The sequence below is a fragment of the Camelus bactrianus genome, chromosome 1 (genome assembly GCF_048773025.1).
Source record: "Camelus bactrianus isolate YW-2024 breed Bactrian camel chromosome 1, ASM4877302v1, whole genome shotgun sequence".
Classification (NCBI taxonomy): domain Eukaryota; kingdom Metazoa; phylum Chordata; class Mammalia; order Artiodactyla; family Camelidae; genus Camelus; species Camelus bactrianus.
This window is the reverse complement of record NC_133539.1, coordinates 3,447,099-3,467,556: the sequence shown is the minus strand read 5'-3', so window position 1 is coordinate 3,467,556 and position 20,458 is coordinate 3,447,099. Positions and strand designations below refer to the sequence as shown.

The 20,458-nt window shown below is 53.5% G+C and overlaps 1 protein-coding gene across 3 annotated transcripts in view; it reads right to left on the bottom strand.

Moving 5' to 3' along the window:
- The window catches only part of C2CD2 (C2 calcium dependent domain containing 2), a 54,171-nt gene extending 35,152 nt beyond the window's left edge, over positions 1 to 19,019 (bottom strand). For 2 of the 3 annotated variants that reach the window (XM_074350859.1, XM_074350797.1), the window contains exons 1-2: positions 18,337 to 19,019; positions 9,236 to 9,334 (exon numbers count right to left, since the gene is read on the bottom strand). In XM_074350859.1, the coding sequence (XP_074206960.1) occupies positions 9,236 to 9,334; positions 18,337 to 18,609 (372 nt within the window). In that variant the 5' untranslated portion in view covers positions 18,610 to 19,019. The remainder of the gene's footprint in view (positions 1 to 9,235; positions 9,335 to 18,336) is intronic. The other variant, XM_074350730.1, reaches the window with a different exon arrangement.
- Between the last annotated feature and the right edge of the window lie 1,439 nt (positions 19,020 to 20,458).

Genomic DNA, 20,458 nt, shown 5'->3' with positions numbered 1-20,458 from the left:
AAAGACTTTAAAACTACCGGAATGTGGAGGGGAGGGTGTAGCTCGGTGGTAGAGCGCATGTTTACCTTGGTCCTGGGTTCAATCCCCAGTACCTCCATTAAGATAAAACATAATCCTACCCACCCCTCCCCTGCAAAACAACAACAAAAACAAACAAAAAGCAATAAAATTTCTAGAGTGCAAGCCTCCAAAAGTCACAATTACCATTCACATCACGTTGGGAAAGGAAGTGCACTCACTGGAAATGGGACACCTAAAGGTCCAAATGTCCTTTCATGGAGACCCCGAGGGTCTCCCCCGGCCCCACGGCTTCCCGGCCCTCTAAGTCACATCTGTCATCCAGACCATCCGCTCCTCCAGTGTTCAGCTGGAGCCGCCAACTGAAACAGCGATCCGATCCCACCTCAGCGTTCAGCACAGCCGCGCTGCTGCCACTCCTCCTGCGAGTCCAGCCGGAGAGACAGTGATCAGGGCCTGAACCTCCCCAGGGCCAGCCTCGGCCCCGCCACCCCGAGAGTAATAATGTCCCGTTTGTCACATGGACGGGAACAAAATGGAAAGGAGGTTTAAAAAATAATCTCTTTGAGCGCATTAAGGTGTTATCCACAGTGGGGGTCAAATCCCCTCAGCCCATGCAAACAGTGGCAAGGACCTCGCCATCCCCAGGGGTCCCCTCTCGGAACCGCAGAAGGCAGGGCCACCCTTCCAGCTACGGCCACAACGTCCAGGGTTGACTTCTATCCAAATACGGACCAATAGGTAGAGACCCTGACCTGGACCCTAGAGGGTTCCCACCCCAAACACAGCCGTGCTTACAAGGACCCCTCCTGAAGTCCACGAGTTACCTCCGCAGAGCCGCCCGGTGACGTGGAGCTGTTTGACGCGGCTGCTAACCCTTTGGTGCGGAGCTTCCCACAGACACCGTCTGATGCGGGTACTGGATTTTTAAAGTTAAATTGAAATGGTATCTGGCTTCTGCAGTGGGACCAAGGGCTTCTCTGAGAACAGAAGTGCCATGGGCCCCAGAGCAGGACTCCACCATGTCAAGCTCTGGGAGCAAAGAAGTGAGCTCCCTCGAACCGGAGACAGGAGGGGAGGGGGCAGGTGCAGCCATCAGGCGTCTGACACAGCAGTGAGCACCAGGGCGGCGGGAGACTTGGCTCCCAGTGGACCCTGAGCTTCCTCATAGGCTCCTGGTAAATGACACTCCCACAGGCGCCAGGGCGGCCTTCAGGCCGACCATACAAGCTCAAGGGGTGTGGCGGACCAGCTCCTGCGAATCGAGGCTCCTTCCCCAAAGCAGCTGGAACAATCCTCCCACTTGTTAGCATGTGAAGTTACCGAGGCCGAGGCCGTAAAAACCAGCGGCCCCGCCCCTCGTGGCCTTTCACTTGCCTTTGAGACGCCGCACTCCTCTGCGGAGTGTGCACCCCTCTGAATAAATCTACTTTTACTCAACTACGACCTGCTCTTGAATTCTTTCCTGCATGAAGCCCAGGAGCCTCACTTGGTGGGGCTCACTGCAGGGGCTCACCTGGGGCCTGGGACACGGCCGTCCTCTCATACCCCATTTTCCTGTATCAAATCCACCTGCTTTATTCTTGAGACTTTTTTTCCCCCAGAGCAAGCAAAGAAACGGTCGATGACACAAACCACCTCAAAATCACGCAACAGTGCACTCAGATAGACCCCCTTCCTCTCTGCGCAGGAGCGCCTGTCGGGGGTGGGCTCCACGTGGCGAGGGTCCCAGAGGTGGGCCTGGGCTGACAGGTGAGGGGTCACAGGTGAGGGGTCAGGGTCGCTGGTCCACCCCCAGCGATCAAGACAGGAGGCAGCATCATCCGGGTGTAGAGGGCACATTTTGGTTCTAACCTGCATGGAGGGAGAGCTGAGGCCTTCAGTCAAGGTGGTTTTTTTTTTTTTTTCAACTTTATCTGTTTCATATGTATGATTTGTCATCAATTTTTGATTTTAGAAATCTTTTGGGGGGTGAAGTAACTAGGTTTATTTACTTATTTATTTTAAGGAGGGACTGGGGATTGAACTCAGGACCTCATGCATGCTGAGCATGCGCCCTGCCACTGAGCTCCACCCTCCCCCTCAGTCAACAACTCTCCAGTTTCAAGACCTTAAACTCAAGTAGTCACACACCTATGCAAATAGGTCTTTTCTTGACTCTGTCTTCCTTTGTTTGCCCAAAGAACCCTAGGCCTAGGGGCTCCCCAGTTTTGTTGCCAACAAGAAAGTCCTCTGATCTTCAAGTCTCCCTGTGCTTTTCCACTTGCCTTTTCAGTTAAATTTCTTGTGCAGTGGCCTCGGCTTCTCCCTCTCTGAGAATACTCTAGAGAACTAGAAATTATTTAATTACGTTTGTCTCTAAGAACGAGGAGCACAGCTGAGAAAATGTATCTAGAAGGTTTACGTCGCTGCATGTTTTGCACTTAAATCGCACTGTTTTACATCATGAGGAGAGAACTCCCAAATAAAATGGACGCAAAGACCCTCTACGAGTGTCTGATCACATTTCTTCCCCAACTCTGCAGCCTCGTCTCCACCCCGCAGGTATCAAGACAGCGCGAGTCTGATCTAAAACATCACTTCTACTCCAGAGAACCCAGGCAGAGCTAGATGTTCTCAGAGCGTCTGTAAAGCTCACCCTGCTTGCCTGCTCACTTCCAATACATGGCTGAAGATGCATTTTTATATGAAATTCTCCCAGTGGACTGGGGTGAAAAATGCTGGGAACAAGGTGGTGGCCAACCAGCCCCTAGGAATGCTGGGTAGACACTCTAAGCATCACCCTCGAGGGGTGTGCCTGGGACCGCACAGACTCCGACACTCCACCCCCAGCAACGCTCTCCATCCCTTCTCTTGTTGGGACCCCTTAAAATGCACAATGCGGAAGGCGGGCAGAGTTCCGTGGTAGAGTGTATGTTCAGCAAGCACGAGGTCCTGAGCTCAATCCCCACTCCCTTCGTGGAAATAAATAAGTAAATAAATAAACCTAATTACCTCCCCCCTCAAAACAAACAAGACCAACAAATAAATAAAATATTTTAAAAATGAACGAGGCTTTCTAGTAACAGGACACTGCAGTAATAGGAGGTACTGTTACTGCACAGTGTGGTTTAGTGGAGGCAGTCCTCAGCTTAAACACCTGCTCTCTTGCATGGACTCTATGCGCTGAAAAATGTATACGAGACGCTTCCTTTAAAATGAAGGGCAGGAGGGAACCAGGGCTCTTCCGGGCTGGCTGTTAGCGCCCCAGGTCGGGGCCAGGTCACTCTGCCACACCCGCACCTGGTGCTGCTGCCCTGTGTTCCAACACACACACAAAGCCTCACTTGCCCGAGGGGCCTCTCCCCACCTCTTCTCCAGACCAAGCACCTGAGGGCTGACAGCGCAGAGTTCCATCGGCTGTCATCCAAACAAACAGGTGGCCCGCCAGGAGGCCCTGCTCCCACTCAGGTCTCAAAGGGCGGGCCTCCCGTCTCACCCCTGCCCTTGGAAAGACTGCTTCAAAACAATTGCACAATCTGTTAGTATTTTAGCCGTCAATACCCAGAGAATGTGGTACTTGGAATTTCAAGTTGTGAAAAGCCAGAAAAAAAAAAAAAAAAAAAGTCAACCAAGTTTCCTATTTGCCACCACAGGGAGAAATGTGGACAGCTTTGCATCACTCACCCTTGCAAACCAACGCACCCACCGAGGTCTGGAAAGAGCCCAGGAGACCCTGGCACCTCTCAGAATTTATTTTAGTGTATAAATGTGTAACAGAGAGCCTTAAGTAGAAACAAACAAACAAAACCAAAAGCCATGTGCTCACAGTGCACAGGTCACACCGGGGAGGGCTGTGGGCTCCCCGACAGACAACGCAGAGTAAGATTCTGGGGGAAATTCCATGCAGTTGCCCAAGGTCTGTTGGTTGCCATGGTTTTACAGAAGCAAAGCTTGGCCAGTGTCCTTTCGTTCCTTTTTCCCCATCTTCATTATCTCTTCCGTGGTTGGGGTGGGTGGGGTGGGAGCTTAAGTTAATTGATAATAATAAAAATGTAAGGAATAATAGTAATGCCATTGATCACGGCGTGCAGCGGTGGGAGCTGCTTTCTGGAGGCCGACTCGGGTTCAATTCCAGCCTCTACTATTTAGAGGCTCTCCGTCCCCCTGCCCAAGTGCCCCGGCCTCTTTGCCTCGGTCTCCTCCTCTGTACAATGGGCAGGACGCTTCCTTGGGCAGAGGACAGCTGCGCACCGATGGGAACAGACGCGGCCCCCACCGGCCTGTGGCATCAGGAGATGGGATACGGCAGGGGCGCTGCAGGGACTGCGCAGGCTGAGGCCCTCGCTCCCCCACAGCCCTGCCGGGGGAGCCCTCCTCTACAGACAAAGCCTGTGGCTCAGAGGGAGGAGGAGGTGCCTAAGATGCGCTCAGCTCCGGCCTGAGTCTCCCTGGCTTCCCGGACTTTCTCCCCGCGGGGTAGATTGCTATGTTTATTTAAAACTTGAATCTATAGCCATCGCTGTACCATCTGAAGCCTCTGTTATTGACAGAGGACACTGAAAACAGAGATAAGTAATGCTTTCCATGGGACAGGACACACACCAAGAAGGCCAATGTCACTGCGGTCCCCCAGCACCAAGTGTGACCCTTGCTTTCCCTGGCAAGCCTGCTACATATCCATCCTGTCCGCAGGGACGCTCACCGCGCTTCCTAAGGCAATGCGTGGCCTTCTGAGTGAGCGCCGCCCTCCAAACCCTGCTCCACTTCCAGGAGCTCCCCACTGCCTGCGCAGCCCTCACGCCCCCACAGATCTTCTGCCCACGATGTGCTGCAGAGGGGCTGTCGCTGCTGCCCGAGGAGGAGGAGCTACTCTCGGGCCACTGGTGACACAGAAATTAAGTGTCCATCTTCTGGGTCAGACATTCTGGAGCAAAACTCTCCCAGATGTGAGGAAAGAGAACACGGGTACAAACTAGGTGCTCTTGTGTAAGAGCGTAATTACAGAGTGGGAGAAATCGATGTACTCAGGGCGTGTCGGGGCAGGAAGAGAGGGCAGTGGCAGCCCCTGGAGAGGAGTCTGAGGGTGATGCCTTCCTCCGTGGGGAATGCCCCACGAAAAGCACCTCTCAGCATCACCAGCCCTCGCTGGTCCTGCCACCTGGCCAGGCCGAGTGTGTGTCTGCGGACACGGAGCCCTGGAGACAGGGTGCTTCCAGCTGCCACCTGAAAAAGTGTCCTACCAGAGGCACTCAGGCTCCCTGCACCAGGACTGTGTCTTAGGGATAAATATTTGGTCTTTGCTCTTGGTGCTTAGCACACAGCTCCTAAAACCCTTGGACTCTCCGCAGTGATAAGAATGTCTCTTGTATGCTGAGGGGTGACTGGTGGTTGGGACAGCAGAATAACATCAGTACGGGGGCCTGGGGGCCACAGACACAGGGGCTCCATTAGAGGCTTTTAGTCGCCACCTGGACCTCAGGGGAGGGACAGGGACTGGAGACTGAATCACTCACCAATGACCTGTGATTTAATCAGCCAGTGCCTGTGTAATGGAATTGCCATAAAAACTATTAAACAATGGGGCGCAGAGAGCTTCTGGTCTGTTGACCCCAGGAGGTCCTGGGGCGGGGGTGGGTGGGGGTAGAAGCTCCACCCCTTCTCCCTCCCCTGCCCCAGGCATCTCTTCCCTTTGGCTGTTTCTGAGCTGCGTTCTTTATGAGAAACTAATGCTGGTAAGAAATAGCAACAGTAATGGTAAGTAGTAATGACACACTAGAGTGTATTACTATAATCACAGTAACTAAGTAAACTGTTTTCCTGAGTTTTGTGAGCTGTTCTAGCAAATGATGAGGCGTGAGGAGGGGGCTGTGACCCCCACTGTATGGCCACCAGGCAGCCCAGACTTGGGGTCGGCGTCGGGAGTGGGGGGGCAGGGGTCTGCGCTGACTTCGCGTAGTCAGTGCCAGAATCAAACGGAACTGTAGGACGCCCGGTGGACACCCAGAGAGCTGGAGGATCACTTCGGGCGGAAGGAAAACACGCACATTTCTGATGCCAGAAGAGTGGTGAGGGGACTATGCACCTACCTTGGGTCCCAAAAGATGACTCAAATGCTCTAAGGTATGCAGGACCCCGCTCTCTACGCAGGACATTGGGGCGAGGAGCTTTCTGAGGAGCCAGATGTTTGCAAAGGTGGTTACTTTGGGGGGGTCTTCAGGGGCTGCAGGAGAAAGTCGGAGTACAGGGCACCCGGAGGGCGGGGAAGGCCTGCTTCTGTTCTGCGAGGGTCCCACAGGGAGATGCAAGACCAGCCCTAAACCAGGGAGATGCTCACGGAGGGGGACCAGGGCCCCGCTCTCATCTGCTTGATCAAAGACGTGACTATTACCAGACCCGTTGGTCCAGAAGGAGTCATCCCTATTGCTACCTCAAATGCCATCCACACGACCCTTGTCAGGGCTGAGTGAGAAAGCTGAGAAACAGAACCTGACATTCTGGCAGGAGCTTAGGAAGGGGAGCAGGATGTCCCTGAAGTCCCCTGTTTGTGTCTCTTGTCCACCTATTCACATCCTCGGGCTCTGCTACGGCTCTTCCTTTCTCAAGAATTACGCAGAGCATGAAGAACACATGACGCCGCCAACTGGGAACTCAATCTCAGTTACGAACACAAGGTGGGTGGTTTAGCTCCTGAAAGGATTTAGGCACCCTTGTCAGTGTCCTGCCCAGCAGGCAGTCTGGGAGCATGAGTTCCTGGGACAACATTTCTTCTTCATTTAGCGCAAGGATGTTAGGGAACCTCCCACGGGGACAAATTACAAGAGAAACTGATTAGCCTGGCTTGATTGCTTTGCAAATGGGTGCCCTGAAATGGGCTGTGATCAGCCAAGGTTCTCAGCCAAGAGAGGAAAAGGTTGTGTAGGATCCAAGCACCCTGGGGTGTCCTGCTCCCCACTTCCCAGGAGCCAGGTGGATCCCCACAGCACCCCCGCTGGAGGGCGTGGACAGGACCCGGACTGGTCCAGGGTACCATGGCACTCAGCCTACGTTCCTGCACGGTCAGGGGGCTGGCCAGCAGCCCATAAGCACTGAGAGAGGACAGAGGACAGAGGACAGCCGGGCCCCAGCACGACAAGACACTGGCACGCTCTCAGGTCCTCCCTAGCCAAGGAAACACAGAAGTCAGGAACTATGGAGAAACTTGTAAAAGAAAACAAGACCGTGTACACTTTCCCAGCTGTCTGCTGGGTAGAGAGCTTCCGAGAATTCACTGAGGACGGCGATCTGAGGTCCCATCCCAGGAGAGCGGAGGGAGGTAGGGGCAGACTTAAAAAAAAGAAAAGGCTTATGCACTTTCACATCATTTTTAACTTTTTAATGGGCAAGCACTATTTCTGCAATGGTATTAAAATGGTTTAACCGCCCACCTTCCAAAGGTCGCTTTACTGGTACAATATGTTAAGACCTTTAAAAATGGTCTATTGCTATTTCAGTCTCTGCTCCCTCCCTGTCCCCTCCAGGCCAGCCCCTGAATGCTCTGCTCCTCTCTTAATGCAGACAGCGTCAGAAAACAGCAAACAGAAACTGACCGCCCCAAAGGGACTTGGGGGCTGTTCGTCAATAACGGGGAGGACATCACTGCAGGGAGGCACTTCCCAGGCAGGGGCCTGGGCAGGTCAGGCCTGCAGCAAGCTGGCTCTCAGCCCCCCCCAGTCTCTGACACTGGGCCATCTGCACTCATGGCCCTTTCCAGCTCTTCTGGGCTGTGCTGGCGTCAGCATCTTGCATGGTTGCCACCAGTTTCCTCCTGCAACCCCAATCCAATACCTTCCAGAGACTTCCCCATGCTTGCTGCAGGGATTAGGGGGCTATGTGACTCTAACGTTGGCCAGGAGATGGAGAAAGAGAGCTGTCCTGCACTGCCAGGACAGAGGAAGGCGGACCAGCGCCTTGGGGACCAATTCTGGAATCTGGGGTAGAGCTGAAGCGTGTATACCTACAACCCCACAATCCCACGCACACCTGCCTGGAGATACTCCTGTGCTTGTGCCTGAGGACTCAGGAGACAGTTCACAGCAACTCTACTGTACTTGTGAAAAAGAAAGCTACCCGATTATTCATCTGTGGAAGCAGCCCCGATCCCCCAGAGTCCTGAATGTTATCTCAAGGTAATGAGCGAGCAGGGCACAAATCAACCTGCGTGAACCTCCAAACCGCCAAGATGTATAAAGAGAAAGCTTGCTGTCAGACTGTGCACGCAAGACGGCGACCCTGACAAATGCACAAGCAGCAAACACTCCAGCTGAGCCCGGGAGGACACACAGGGGGCGGGGCCCCAGGGCTGGGGCACCTCCTTCTCTGTCTGGGGCCACACAGACGCCCCTTCCTCGCTGCCTGCTGAATGGCATGCATTTAACTTGATGCTAAATTCTGGAGAGACACATGGGCAAAAGACCTCGGACCTGAGAGTTTCTTCTCACTTTCTCCAGATACCTTATTTAAAAAAAAACTTTACAATTACATGTGGCATTGGGCTGGTCTAGTAAGTAATTTCGGCCTGAACTGTTAGCAACTGTAAAACAAACTCATGTAATATCGAAATGGCTTCAATCTACATATCATGCCATGGAATTCTTCACATACTACTATTTACATAATTTTATACATATATATATATAAATTAAGATATAATCCATCCATTTAAACTGTAAGATTAAATGGTTTTCAAATATATTTCACAGAATTGTACAAACATCACCCCCATCACTCTTAGAGCGTTTTCATCTCCCCCACAAAATCCCGTCCCCACCAGCAGTCACTGCTCACGTCCCCTCCCGTATTACTCGTCCCCGCCCCCCGGACATCACTAATCCACCTTCTGCCTCTGCTGGTGTCTCTGCTCGGGACCTTTCACAGAAAAGGAGTTGTGCAGCATGTCCTTTCATGTCTGGCTGCTTTCACTCAGTAGCGAGTCTTCCAGGCTCATCCGCGTGGGAGCACGTGTCAGAACTGCATCCCTTTATGAGGCCAGATCATCCTCCATTATGAGGAGGTGTCACATTTTACTTATCCACCCATCAGTTGATGGGCCAGATTTTTTTTTTTTTTTTTTGAAATGTGGGGGGATGTAAGATGTCGGCATTTTTAGTCATTCTCAGACAGAATCAATCCCCTGAGCCCGGCTTCAGATTCACTTCCTCCGTGAGGAAAGGCCAGCGGCGGCGCCCAGCCTGCTCACCTTCTCCTGGGCCGACCTGGCCGTGCTGGAGACTTGCTGCACCGCCAGCTCCAGGGGCTGCTGCAGTGGGTCCTCCTGGAAGCGCAGGAGCAGTGGGCCCTGGAACAGAAAAGCACAGTGAGGAGGCGGGGGCTCTGGGGTGGGGGCGGGGCTGCTTTCTAAGGGAAATTACATACTTGTGACAAAGCTCTGCAGATCTAAGAAACTGTGATATGACTTCTAGTTAAACCCGTGCTTCTAAACAGCAGCGATGGACAAATAATGGTAGGAAACGTTAGAGCAAAACCGATGTTACAATAAAGGCAGCAAAGGTGTTCTGAACGCTCCTGTTCACGGTGTAAGGGGAGGGGCCCAGGCTCCTGGGGTGCGGACAGGCTGCTTCGTGCTGGGCGGTGGGTCTGCAGGTCAAGCCCGGTGTCCAGCCAAACACAGCAGGTCTGAGGGCTGTGTCCGCCCCTTCTGCTGGGAAAGCGCTCTCTCTGGCTTCAGAGAGTCGCCTTTCCCTTCTCCACGTGGGTGCTGGTGCTCTGCTCAGGGTGCTGCTCCCCCTTCTCCTCTCCTATTGCCCGGGGTGGGAACCCCTGGGGGGTCAGATGTTCTCCCTGGAATTTGGGATACCTTGGCTGGAAATGAGCCAACCAGTGGCTGTGTTCACAGACTGGATGCCCAAGCCCCCGCTTTGCAGACACCAGCGCTGCCGGGCTCCTGCCCAGCCCCCCGGGGTCTCCTCCTTCAAGTCTGCCTTCTGCTCCAAGCATCCTCCCGCGCCCTGCCAAAAAGTCCTCCGTGGCTTGCCAGCCTACATCCCTTCTGGTTTTTGCGATTAAAATCTCCAAGTGAGAGGTGTGCAATTAAATTAATATGACCACAAGAGAACAAGATTGATGCTTTATAAAAGAACAAATCGGGGCGTGTGTAGCCAACCAAGTCTTGGCCTTTTAAAAAAACAAGTTCTTTTGCGAGGCCAAACACTTACGCCAGCACGACAAGCCTGGAATGAAACTCTCCTTCAACTCTCTTCCTGACACGCTCTGGAAAGCACGTCAGAAGGTGAGTTCTGATTGGGTGTTTCAAAAAGGAATTCAGCCCCACAACTTCCCACCACATCTCATCTATTTCTGAGGCTCTCAGCTGTGATGAGCTGGTTCCGGCCACAGGCATCGCCTAGGGTAGGGAACGAAAATGGTGCAAACCAGCACTGACGCTCTCTTCTGGCAAGTGCAGAGCAGATGAGCAAGAATGAAGTCATCACAGGCTGCTTCTTAAGAATTCCCAGTGATGAACAGTAAATCCACAGCAAAGAGCATTGTCACCGACATGCTTCAAACCTCACCCTGTCTTAGCAACATCTATCTCATCCCCTAAAAATCACCGGGGGAAAATTAAACCTACTTTTCAAGTGATGGAGTCATGTTTAGGGGCTGTTCTGCTGACATTCTTCACGGCTGGGAACTTGGGTTGGTGTGACCTGCTGGCCAGGGGCTTGGTGATGACACCGCTCTGTGCCGGGCCCCCTGGCTGAGGTAACAGTGCCCAGCACAGAGCCCACTGCCAGGCAGGGAACCCCCCCATCACCCCTGGGCAGGAGATGCTACAGCCGCTGGAACTGCGTGTGAAACAAGGTAGCTTCTGCACCAGCTGAAAACACAACGCGGCCCTAAGCAGGTGGATGCCGCCTCCTGTCCCAGCAGGAGGTGCAGTCTACGCCCTCTTACCTACGGCTCCTTCTGAATGAAAGCTCTGAACCTATTCTGCTGGGAATGTCAACATTAAGGGGCAGTCTCACAAAGGGGATAAACGACTAAGTCAAAATAAGGACCCAGAGCCTCCCCTTCCCTTTCCAATTGCCGAATCCTGGAGTTTTGGGAAGCCTAGTGTGGGCTCAGCACAGCCACCATCGCCCACTTCTCCACACTCCGTCCATGGCAGGTGGCCCCATTCCAGACTCAATCCCGCGTGGACTGAAGTAAGATGTGATGTGCACAGGGAAAAGCAACATGCAGGAACCACCAGGAAAACGTTGAGAGAGAAAAATAAGAGACTAGCTCTCCTGACATTAAAACACACAGAACTTCCATAATTCAAACTGTGTGGTCCCGGCACAGACAACTGGTGAACTAAACCAGGACGTCCAGAAGAGACCCCGATACTGGCAGAAACAGTGCATGACAAAGGTGGCGTCCCAAAGCACTGGGTGAAGATGGGATTTTTTTTTTTAATGTGGATGTGAGAGGAACCCCAGGTGGAATACAAGCATGACTGCACCATAAGCAGCAAGAACACATCAAGAAACCACCACCCTGCAGGGGCCAGGAAACAGATCTGACCTGAGAAACTACAGAAAACAGTATCCTGGCTGCACGTAAGTGCCAGAATCTAGTCAGTAAACCTGTTTCTCACAGGCGCACAGGTTAGCAATTCAGAAATTACTCTGTGCACACACTAGAACGGATCAAATACGTAAGCCTGTTACAGAGGGTAAGTCCCAGAGGCCTCACTCTGGGAGAAGGAAGTTAAAGATAAGGAAGGAGGAAGATGAAAATGGACTCTGTGCTGCTGACCTGGAATCCAGGGTATCAGTAAAAAGTCATGGTTTTGAAGAGACAGACAGACAGATGTGTGCACATGAATGTGTTAGCATCCACACATATATTTCCTCAGTCTCTCCACTAACAGGGCCCAGAAGCAATGAGACTCCAGCAGTAATAAGCACACTGGATGCCCAGATCTTGGTTTCTAAACACTTCCCAGGAAAAGGAATCGGGGCGGCTTGCAGAAGTGGACGAATCCAAAGCCAGAGGAGAAGAAAAGTACAAGATGAGTCAAGAGCAAACATCTTGTAGAACCATAAAGCAAGGGGGGCTAAAAAAAGAGAATATACATACATGAGCACAAGAGGCCACGATCAAAAGAGCTTCTAATGGCCAAAACAAAAACAGTTGAAGCAACAAAATAAATAGCGATAGTACTGGATTATAACCCATGGAATAAAGTATCCATGAGTCCATACCGATGTATATGCCCAATTAAAAATGTAGGTGGAGAAGACGTGGTAGCTCTTTCTTGCAGTAGAATTCCAATGAATAAATGTAGAATGAGAGAGAGAAGTAAAAACCATCATTAGGCAAACTCCTCGGAGTCTATTGTTACAGACTAGATATGCAGGTGGATGCCAAAATCAGTGGGCAAAAGTGTAAGGAGTAACAGGATTTGAACAGTCTCAGAGTATCTCCTCCACACATGTGTTAACTACTGGGGAAAAGTATAAAAGCAGACGTAAGATATAAGAGAAACTGGCGGAAATCACCTTCACCAAGGGGTCAAGGCCACCGTCCCCCACCGTCGGCCACAGTGACATCACGAACCCCGTGATGCAGGCCACGGGAGGGGGCACGTCACTTCTGTGGTTTATACAACTGCAGTCCAACTGTGTGGAAACACCAAATTGAGGGATATTTGGCAAGATAACAATCAATACTCTTTAGAGGTTTCAAGGTCATGAAAAATAACGAAAGACTGGGGAACTTTCACAGACTGCAGGAGACAAACACAGAGCAACAACACAATACCACGTAGAACCTGAATGGGAACGATAAAAGGAGACTGGTGGAAAACCCATGAAATTCAAGTAAGGTCTTCAGTTTAGTTAAAACTTTTCTTAATTTCTTGTACTGTTAAAGCGTTACTGTCATTGCACTGTGACATATGGTAACAGGATGCTAATTTCTTACACTGTTATAATGTTAGTATCATTGTACTATGAAATACAGTAACATTGTACCGATGTTAATTTCTCATCCTGTTACAATGTTAGTATCGTTGCGCTATGAATTACAGTCACATTGTGCCAATGTTAATTTCTTGGTTCTGATCATTATGCTATGGTTATGTAAGGCTGGGTGAGGAAAGCATGGAAACTGAATTGTTTTTGCAACTTTTCTCTAAATCTAAAAGCAGTAAAAACATGAGAAGTTTTTTGTTTTTTTAAAGGGAGACTTGCAAGAAAGCAGCCCACCTTTATTGACTCCATTGGCTACAGGCCTTGCACAGATCTCATCTCATTTGGAGTGGATGCTGTCTTCCTGACGGAACGTAAAGTTATTCTTTTCCACAGATGAAGCACAGAGAGGTCACAGCCTGCCCAAGGTCACACAGCCCCAGAGCTGCCTTCCAGCCTAAGCAGTGAACACACAGCTCTTCTAAGAGGCTCAAGAGGTGCCCTCCCTCCTCAGCACCCCGCGAAGGGCCAATGGGAGTGGAAGCTAGCTTTGGCTGCATTTTAGTTGCCATTAACACTACACCCACTCTTCCTTCCCCTGAAGTCCCGTCTCGCTGAGGGAATGGGTGAGTGCAAAGAACAACCTGAACTGGCATCCATTCCTGGTTTCTATTGACAATCTGCAAAGTCATCAGTGAGCCTCCCTTAATGTTGACTCTTTAGAAGCGAAAAACAAAGCACATTAAACAGCTTGTTTGGCCCGGGCTTGGCCAGCTCCCAGGTAGGGAAGGCCTGTGTCCAGACGCGGTGATGCGCATTGCCAGTGCTTCTCCCCCTCCAGCGACGAGTTTCTAACAGAACCTGCCATATTCAGGCCCCGACCGCCGCCTGGCCCGAGCCAGCCACGCACTGGGCCCCGGGTGGGCTGTGCCTGGACAGACAGGACTCTGGCCTCTGCTTCCCTTACAATCCCAGGAGCTGATGCGGGCACCAGTGCACACTTGGTGCCGCTGTGGTGGGGCTGGGGCAGCATCCTTCACAGAATGGGGCGATCAGGGAACTTTGCACTGAAATCTGAAATACTGACAGAAGTTAAATCAGAAGAAAAGCGAAGTAAGTGTTGGAGACACACGGAATGTCCTATGGGAAGGTCTCTCACAGGAAAGGACCCTGAATGTTTGAGCAAAAGAAAGGAGATTGGTCTAGGGGATCAGGGTGGAGGGCACAGGGAGGGGCAGGTCCTCGACCCTGACCCAAGTTTGCCTTCCCGTTCTTACCAGACGATTTCTTATATAGTGGCCACTGGTGGTCAAGGAGTTTGGGTTTTTGTGAGCAGCATTCAAACAAAGCTCATTATAGAACAAGAAAACTCTCAAGTCTTGTCACTTTGTTTACTTTTTAAATTGCCGAAGCTCACATACAAGTCAGAGCTATTAATAACATGTTCTAAGTTCACACAGCCACCTTTTTTTTTTAATGAAGACCACAAATTGTCCTACAGTCTTGGTCATTCACATTTAGAACATTCCTTTGAAAAAATCATGGGGCAAAGGACTAAAGAAATAAACAGCTTCAGTGACCCTCCTAGCCGGGCCTGGGCCTGCTCGAATGGCCCATTTCCAGCCCAGCCCAGAACATGGCCCTCATGGGGGGACCCATGCCCCCAACAGCATTGGCCCGGGGAAGGAGGGGTTGTCCAGCCCCACGGCAGGAGTCACAGGGCTGCGGTCACACGGGCTTCAAGAGCTGGTGCCCTGTTGTGGAAACTGCAACCCCGGGGCTTCCAGGTGGGTGTTGAGGGCATGGGCCTTGCTGGGTGACTGCCTGCCACCCCAAACCACTCTGCAAATAGGAGAACTACAGAGCTGTTGCCTCTGGGTATTAGGGTGTTAGCTCCCAGTCTGGTGGTGGACACGAGTTCCTAGTCTAGTGACTGAGCCAGTTCTGGGATCTTGCTGCTCTCTGGGACGGGCCTGCACTCAGGTCAGCGGGAAGGCGGTGTCCGCAGCGCCAGGCTGGAGGGCGCTGCTGGGCGGGGGGCTCTGGCTGCCTGACTGCTGGTCGGCTTGCGGACACTGTGCATCCAGGAGCTTCTCAGGAGTGAGGAGCTAGCTTGGAGAGCCTGTGAAAAATCCAGCCAGCTCCCTGCACCCCACCCCCACCTTACTAAGTCTGAAGTGGGGGGCGGCGGGGGCTGCATGTGTATGTTTTCAAAGCCCTCTAGGCAATTTGCCAGCGTTTCCCAAACACCAGGCACCTGCCTGACCAGCTGGCAGAGAGCCATGGTCTCCTCTCCTCTCCAACTCCCCATCCTACTTAGTTATTCCGAGTGAGAGTCAAAATCCCTGGGGGCCCACTGACACAGAGAACCTGGGGTCCCTGGGGTCAAAGGAGACTCTGCACGCTGGTGACCATTCCTCAGATCCCGGGAGATAGGAGCCCCAACGTTAGGGATGCTAGGTGCAGCAACTGCACCCTTTTATCCTGTTGTGCTGGACCTCAGCTAAAGGGAACATCTATCTGGGTCTCAAAGTCACATCTGTTGCCCACAGGGGAACATGGCTACAGGTGTGGATGGAGCATGAAGGCCCTCAGCCCAGGGTCCAGGTCAGCCCCGACAAGTCTCTCCCGCTGATGGCCTCTGTCTTCCATTCTGGAGAAGGAAGAGTCTCCTTGAGAAGAGTTTAGGGTTCCTTTCAGCCTTAAAATGTGAGCTGGGGTAAAACAGAAGGGGGAGGAGTCACTGTCTCCATTCAGTAGAGAATTGCACCTTGCACAGAAGATGGGAGGCAACCGGGTTACTGCCATCGGGTCCCCAGCCCCCCAGTGACAGGCAGAGCAGTGGTCTCCTTCCAGGCCAGGGCAGAAGGCTAACAGGACAGGGGGCGGGAGGAGGCAGGAGGGGCCCATAAGCTGTGGCTGTCTGGGCCGAGTGCGGGCTTGGAGTGTCCACCCTAATCGGGGATTAGTGGGAACTGAGCCGGAGAGAGGGCAGAGGGAGACTCCCACAGGGCTGGCTGCCGGGTCAGGACACCCACTCATGAAGCACGGGGGCCTGCCCACCCACACTGTCATTAGCGCCACCGTGGTGACCGCCCAGGACAGGGGAGGGTGTGTCCCAAGTCAGTAGCAGGATTTACCCAGATCCTATCAGTCTGCAAAACCTTCCATCTGAATTCAAATCAAGCAACGTTTCCGGGCACCATGGAGAGTGGAGTGACATCCCTCCCCCTCAACACACACACACACACACACACACGCACGCACACACACACACACACGCACACACGCACGCACACGCGCACACGCACACACGCACACACACGCACACGCGCACACACAAACCACCTGACACCACAATCAGACCCAATCTACTCTCTGCAAAACTGTCAGAGAAGACTCAGGGCTGCTTTGTGCTTAAACCGGTACATTATTGCCCCTTCCGGGCAAGAGTTCTGGAAAAACTGGTGTGTAAGGCTCTGCAGTGCATGGTGAACATCAGAGAACAGAGAATATGCAACCAAGCCAAGTCTCGCCCCATCCCCTGAGCGGAGCCCCTCCCCTCTCCCACACAAAGATTCAAGTGCGTGGGGTGAAAGGTTTTCGTCAGAAACCTTCAGGTGTTTTCTTCTGTTCTTATCGTTAAGACCAGCTGCAAATTCCCGAGCAGGGATTTCCTCCTTTCTCTCTCAGCCTCTGGCACGCGGGTAACCGGCAAGCATTCTGTCTACAGCAATCACAGGTTCTCAGCCAATCAGAAAAGGCCAGGGAATGAGGCAGACTGGTTTAAGCAGGACTCTCCCAAACTTATAGGGGGGAGGGTCATGTGTCTGCCTGACTCTGTGAGGATTCCCAGGGTGACAGCCACCACCCTCCAGACCAGTCATCCTACACACACACCTTTTACAACTCATGGAAGCCTGAGAATCAGAGCTGGTGGCCCACATCATGTCCCCTGTCTCATCCAGCTGGGACAAGACTTTCATCCACTCAAAGCTCCAGTCTGCAGCATTCAGCCCCAGAACCCAGGCCCCTGATCAACCCGGGGTCAGTGACAGAGCTTCGCGGGGAAACGAATCTGTGTTTTCTCACATGGGTGAGGTCACATGGCTTTAGGGCTCCCATGAGAGATGGGGTGGGTCCTCTGGAGAGTGGTCCGCTTCTGGCAGCTGGAACACCGATTCTAGATGCCAAGACAGACCACCATCAAATGACCTTGAAGGCTTTTTTCACCCAAAAGTTATGGTCATTTTTCTCAGAGTGCAGAACATGGTCTTTGGTTGGATTTATCTCATTCACACTCAAAGCTTTTTGAGCTTTTAAAAACCCATGGCTACGTGAGTCAAGGCCAGGGCACAAAGACCAGGCAGAGGGCCCACCGTGGAATATTTTGAAGGTTGATGGTCCAGACACACAGCATTCGCTATTTCCAAAGCAAAAGGTCACAGGCTTCTCCACCGAGTTCCCAAGCAGGTGTGGGAACATGCATAGTTGGGAGCAGGGAGGGCCAGCAAAGGCTGCAAGGTACTGCCCCAGGCCCACTAGGCCCGAATTCCTCCTATAGAATTCCTGGAAATAGAGGACGTCAGGAGCCTGTCATTAAACCAAGATGTCTTATTAAAAATAAGTCTCCAAGTCATTAACCAGAGAAGGAACATAATCACAGGAGCAGCAGGCAGCAGAGTTCAGTCATAAGCCCCTGAGTTTGGAGGGAGTGCGTAGCTGGGTTCAAATCCCAGCTGTGCGACCCACAAGCTGTGTGACCTTGGGCAGGTTACTTAATCTCTGTTTCCCCACCTGTAAAATTTGACAATGCCTCTGTCCCAGGCATTGAGAGGATTCAGAGACGACATATGTACGGAAAACCCCCAATACAACGCCTGGTGAGTGGCTGGCCCTCAACGGTCACTAATTTTAAATACCAAGGAACACAAAATTTTGGAAATAGATTCTGGGTGAAATTCAGCTCTACAGATGAAAGCATATTTGGCTCACAGTTACTCAGGTATCAGGTGCAAAAAGCACTTGTGTCAAACTGAGTATGGGAATCCACCCAGGACTCCAGGAAGGGCAGGGTGAGCTAGAAGGGGGAATGGGTCCCTGGACAAGTCTTTCCAACAGCCAGTCTGTCCCTCTGGTGGAGCCTATGGCCGGGCACACCTTGCATTTGGTGAATAAAATCTATAATCATTTTGTCTGATTCCCCATCAGGGGTCCCGGGTCTCCAGGGTCTTTCTCCTAACTTTCAAGGATGCTCTGACGCTTGAATCTGCCAAGGGCTGTGGCGAGGCTCCAGGGAAGAAGAGCTCTGCCCTGAACCGGCACCCCGGGATCAGCCGCACCCCGACCCCGCAGCACCATCCCCGCCTTCAAAGCAACTCACCCCTTTCCGTTTGGCCTCATCGTTCAGGGCGGTCACCCAGGCGGCCTGCCACTGGCTCCTCCAGCTGTTCAGCGTCAGGATCCAGGCGAGCAGCGTGTCAGACTCCGGGCGCCGGCCCTGGCCAGGCTCCGCCGCCCGCCGCGGGGACCGGGGTCGCGCCCTGGCCAGCGCCCACTGCGCCAGGTACAGGCCCACCGTGCCCAGGGCCACGACGAACAGCGCCACCAAGACCAGCCACTGGACCTCACCCAGCCACGAGCCCAGGCGGGACATGGTGATGGCGCATACCCGGCGCGCCTCGCCCCAACTTCCCAGACAGCCCCCGGCCGGGCGCAGAGCCCGCGGGCGGCGAGCTCAGGACATCAGCTCCCGGCCGGCCGGGGCTCGCGGGGGGCGGGGAGGGGGCGCGGCGGGCTGGAACCGGGAGGCGCGGCGGCGCGGGCCCGGGGCGCCGGGAGGCCGGGCGGGGTGAGCGTGAGGAAAGCCCGGCCGGCGCACGAGGGCCACGGCCCGGGACTGCGCCTCCCACCCCGCACACCTGGCTAGTGCGGACGCGGAGGCCTGCGTTCCCGACCCGGGCGTCTGGGCAGCTCCTCGGACCGCGGCCCCGCGCGCTTCCTCCTGCGCGCGCCGCCCGGGACGTCCCGCCCGCGGCCCCGCAGTGGCCGGAGGAGGCTCCGGCCGCGGGGCGGGGGAGGGGGGCGCGGCCTGCGGGGCGGGGCCGGGGCGGGGCCTGGACCTTCCTTGCGCCTGGGTCGTCCCCGCCGCTTCCCTCAGCGCGGCCCGCCCCTCCCGCCCCCTTAAAGGCCCAGCGCTGGGCTCCTCTGTCGTCCCCGCCCCCGCCGCGGCCTCGGCCCCCGCCCGCCACGTGCTGCCGCCGCCGGCTCCCCGCAGCGTCTTGCCCCGGGCGGTGGCGGTGGGGCGGCGGGGTGTGATCCCCGTTCGGCATTCTCCTGAGCTGACATGTCCCGGGCGTGGCGACGCGAAAGCGCAGGACTTTGCAATTAGTCAGCCCGACCCCAGGGGCTACAGTGGGGCTGGCTGGCTGGGCTTCTGTAGCGTGTGTGCGCGTGTGTACGCGCGTGTGTGCGCGCGTGTGCGTATGGAAGGGTGATTTCTAGGATTACCGTCTGCCCACCGGCAAGACGGTGTCTGGCTTTAACATACTTGGAAAGTCCCTAGAAATCCAGAACTCACACCCTGAAGTCAGGAGGCCCCGGAGCCACGCTTTAAGAGCTACCACGACCAGTCCAAGAAGGGTCTCAGAAAAATGCTCATTAAGAAGTTTGTGTGTGTGCACGCTGTGTGACACGGCCCCTGCGCTCCTCCCCTTGCAGAATCAATCCCCATCGTTTGAAAATGCCTCAAAACATGGCCCTGAGATTCTCCAAAACCTAATGAAAAGCCTGAATCACAAAACAGTGATTTGCTTTTACTTCTGCACTGTGTGAAGGGGATCCGACCTTGAACTGGGTTGACTAGACGGGGCGCTGAGCCTTCTCTTTCCTAGCTAGGGTCTGCCTGTCTGGTTGGTAACATCAGTGGGAATTCTGGCCCCGCCACTGCAGCAGAGGGTCCTCACTGGTCCCTCCCCAACCCCTCCCTGCCACTGCACTGGGTAAGGAGAAGCCTTCCGACCTGGCTCAGAGGGGATATTGCTAAGAAGACGGGCTAGTTTTGCAGATGGAGATTAGGCTCTAGATCTGGTTCAGAGGCTGGTGGCATTTATTAATACCTATTATGCAAATACCCTGAGAATAGCAGAGCAAGGAGAACCACAGATGTTGTAATGGATCTGCTGTACCAAGTATCAAAGACAAGGGTGAGGTGCCAGGCTAGAAAGGGGGAGGTTGGTTTAATGGCATATGAAGAAGTGTGTGTGTGCGCGCGTGCGTGCTCGCGCAAAGGCCCTGAGGCCTCCGTACAGCTCAGTGCCCCGAGACATAGAGTGTGAGGGGGTGCTGTGAGGGTTGGAGGCCGTCAGTGGGTGGTCTGGAGGCTGCTGCTGGTCCTAAATTCTGGGTAGTAGAGTGTGCAAAGGGGAACCAACAACCTGTCTTAAACAGAGTGAGAACATTGAGTTTTACAAACATCACTCCAAGCAGCAAGTGGAGGCTGAGCT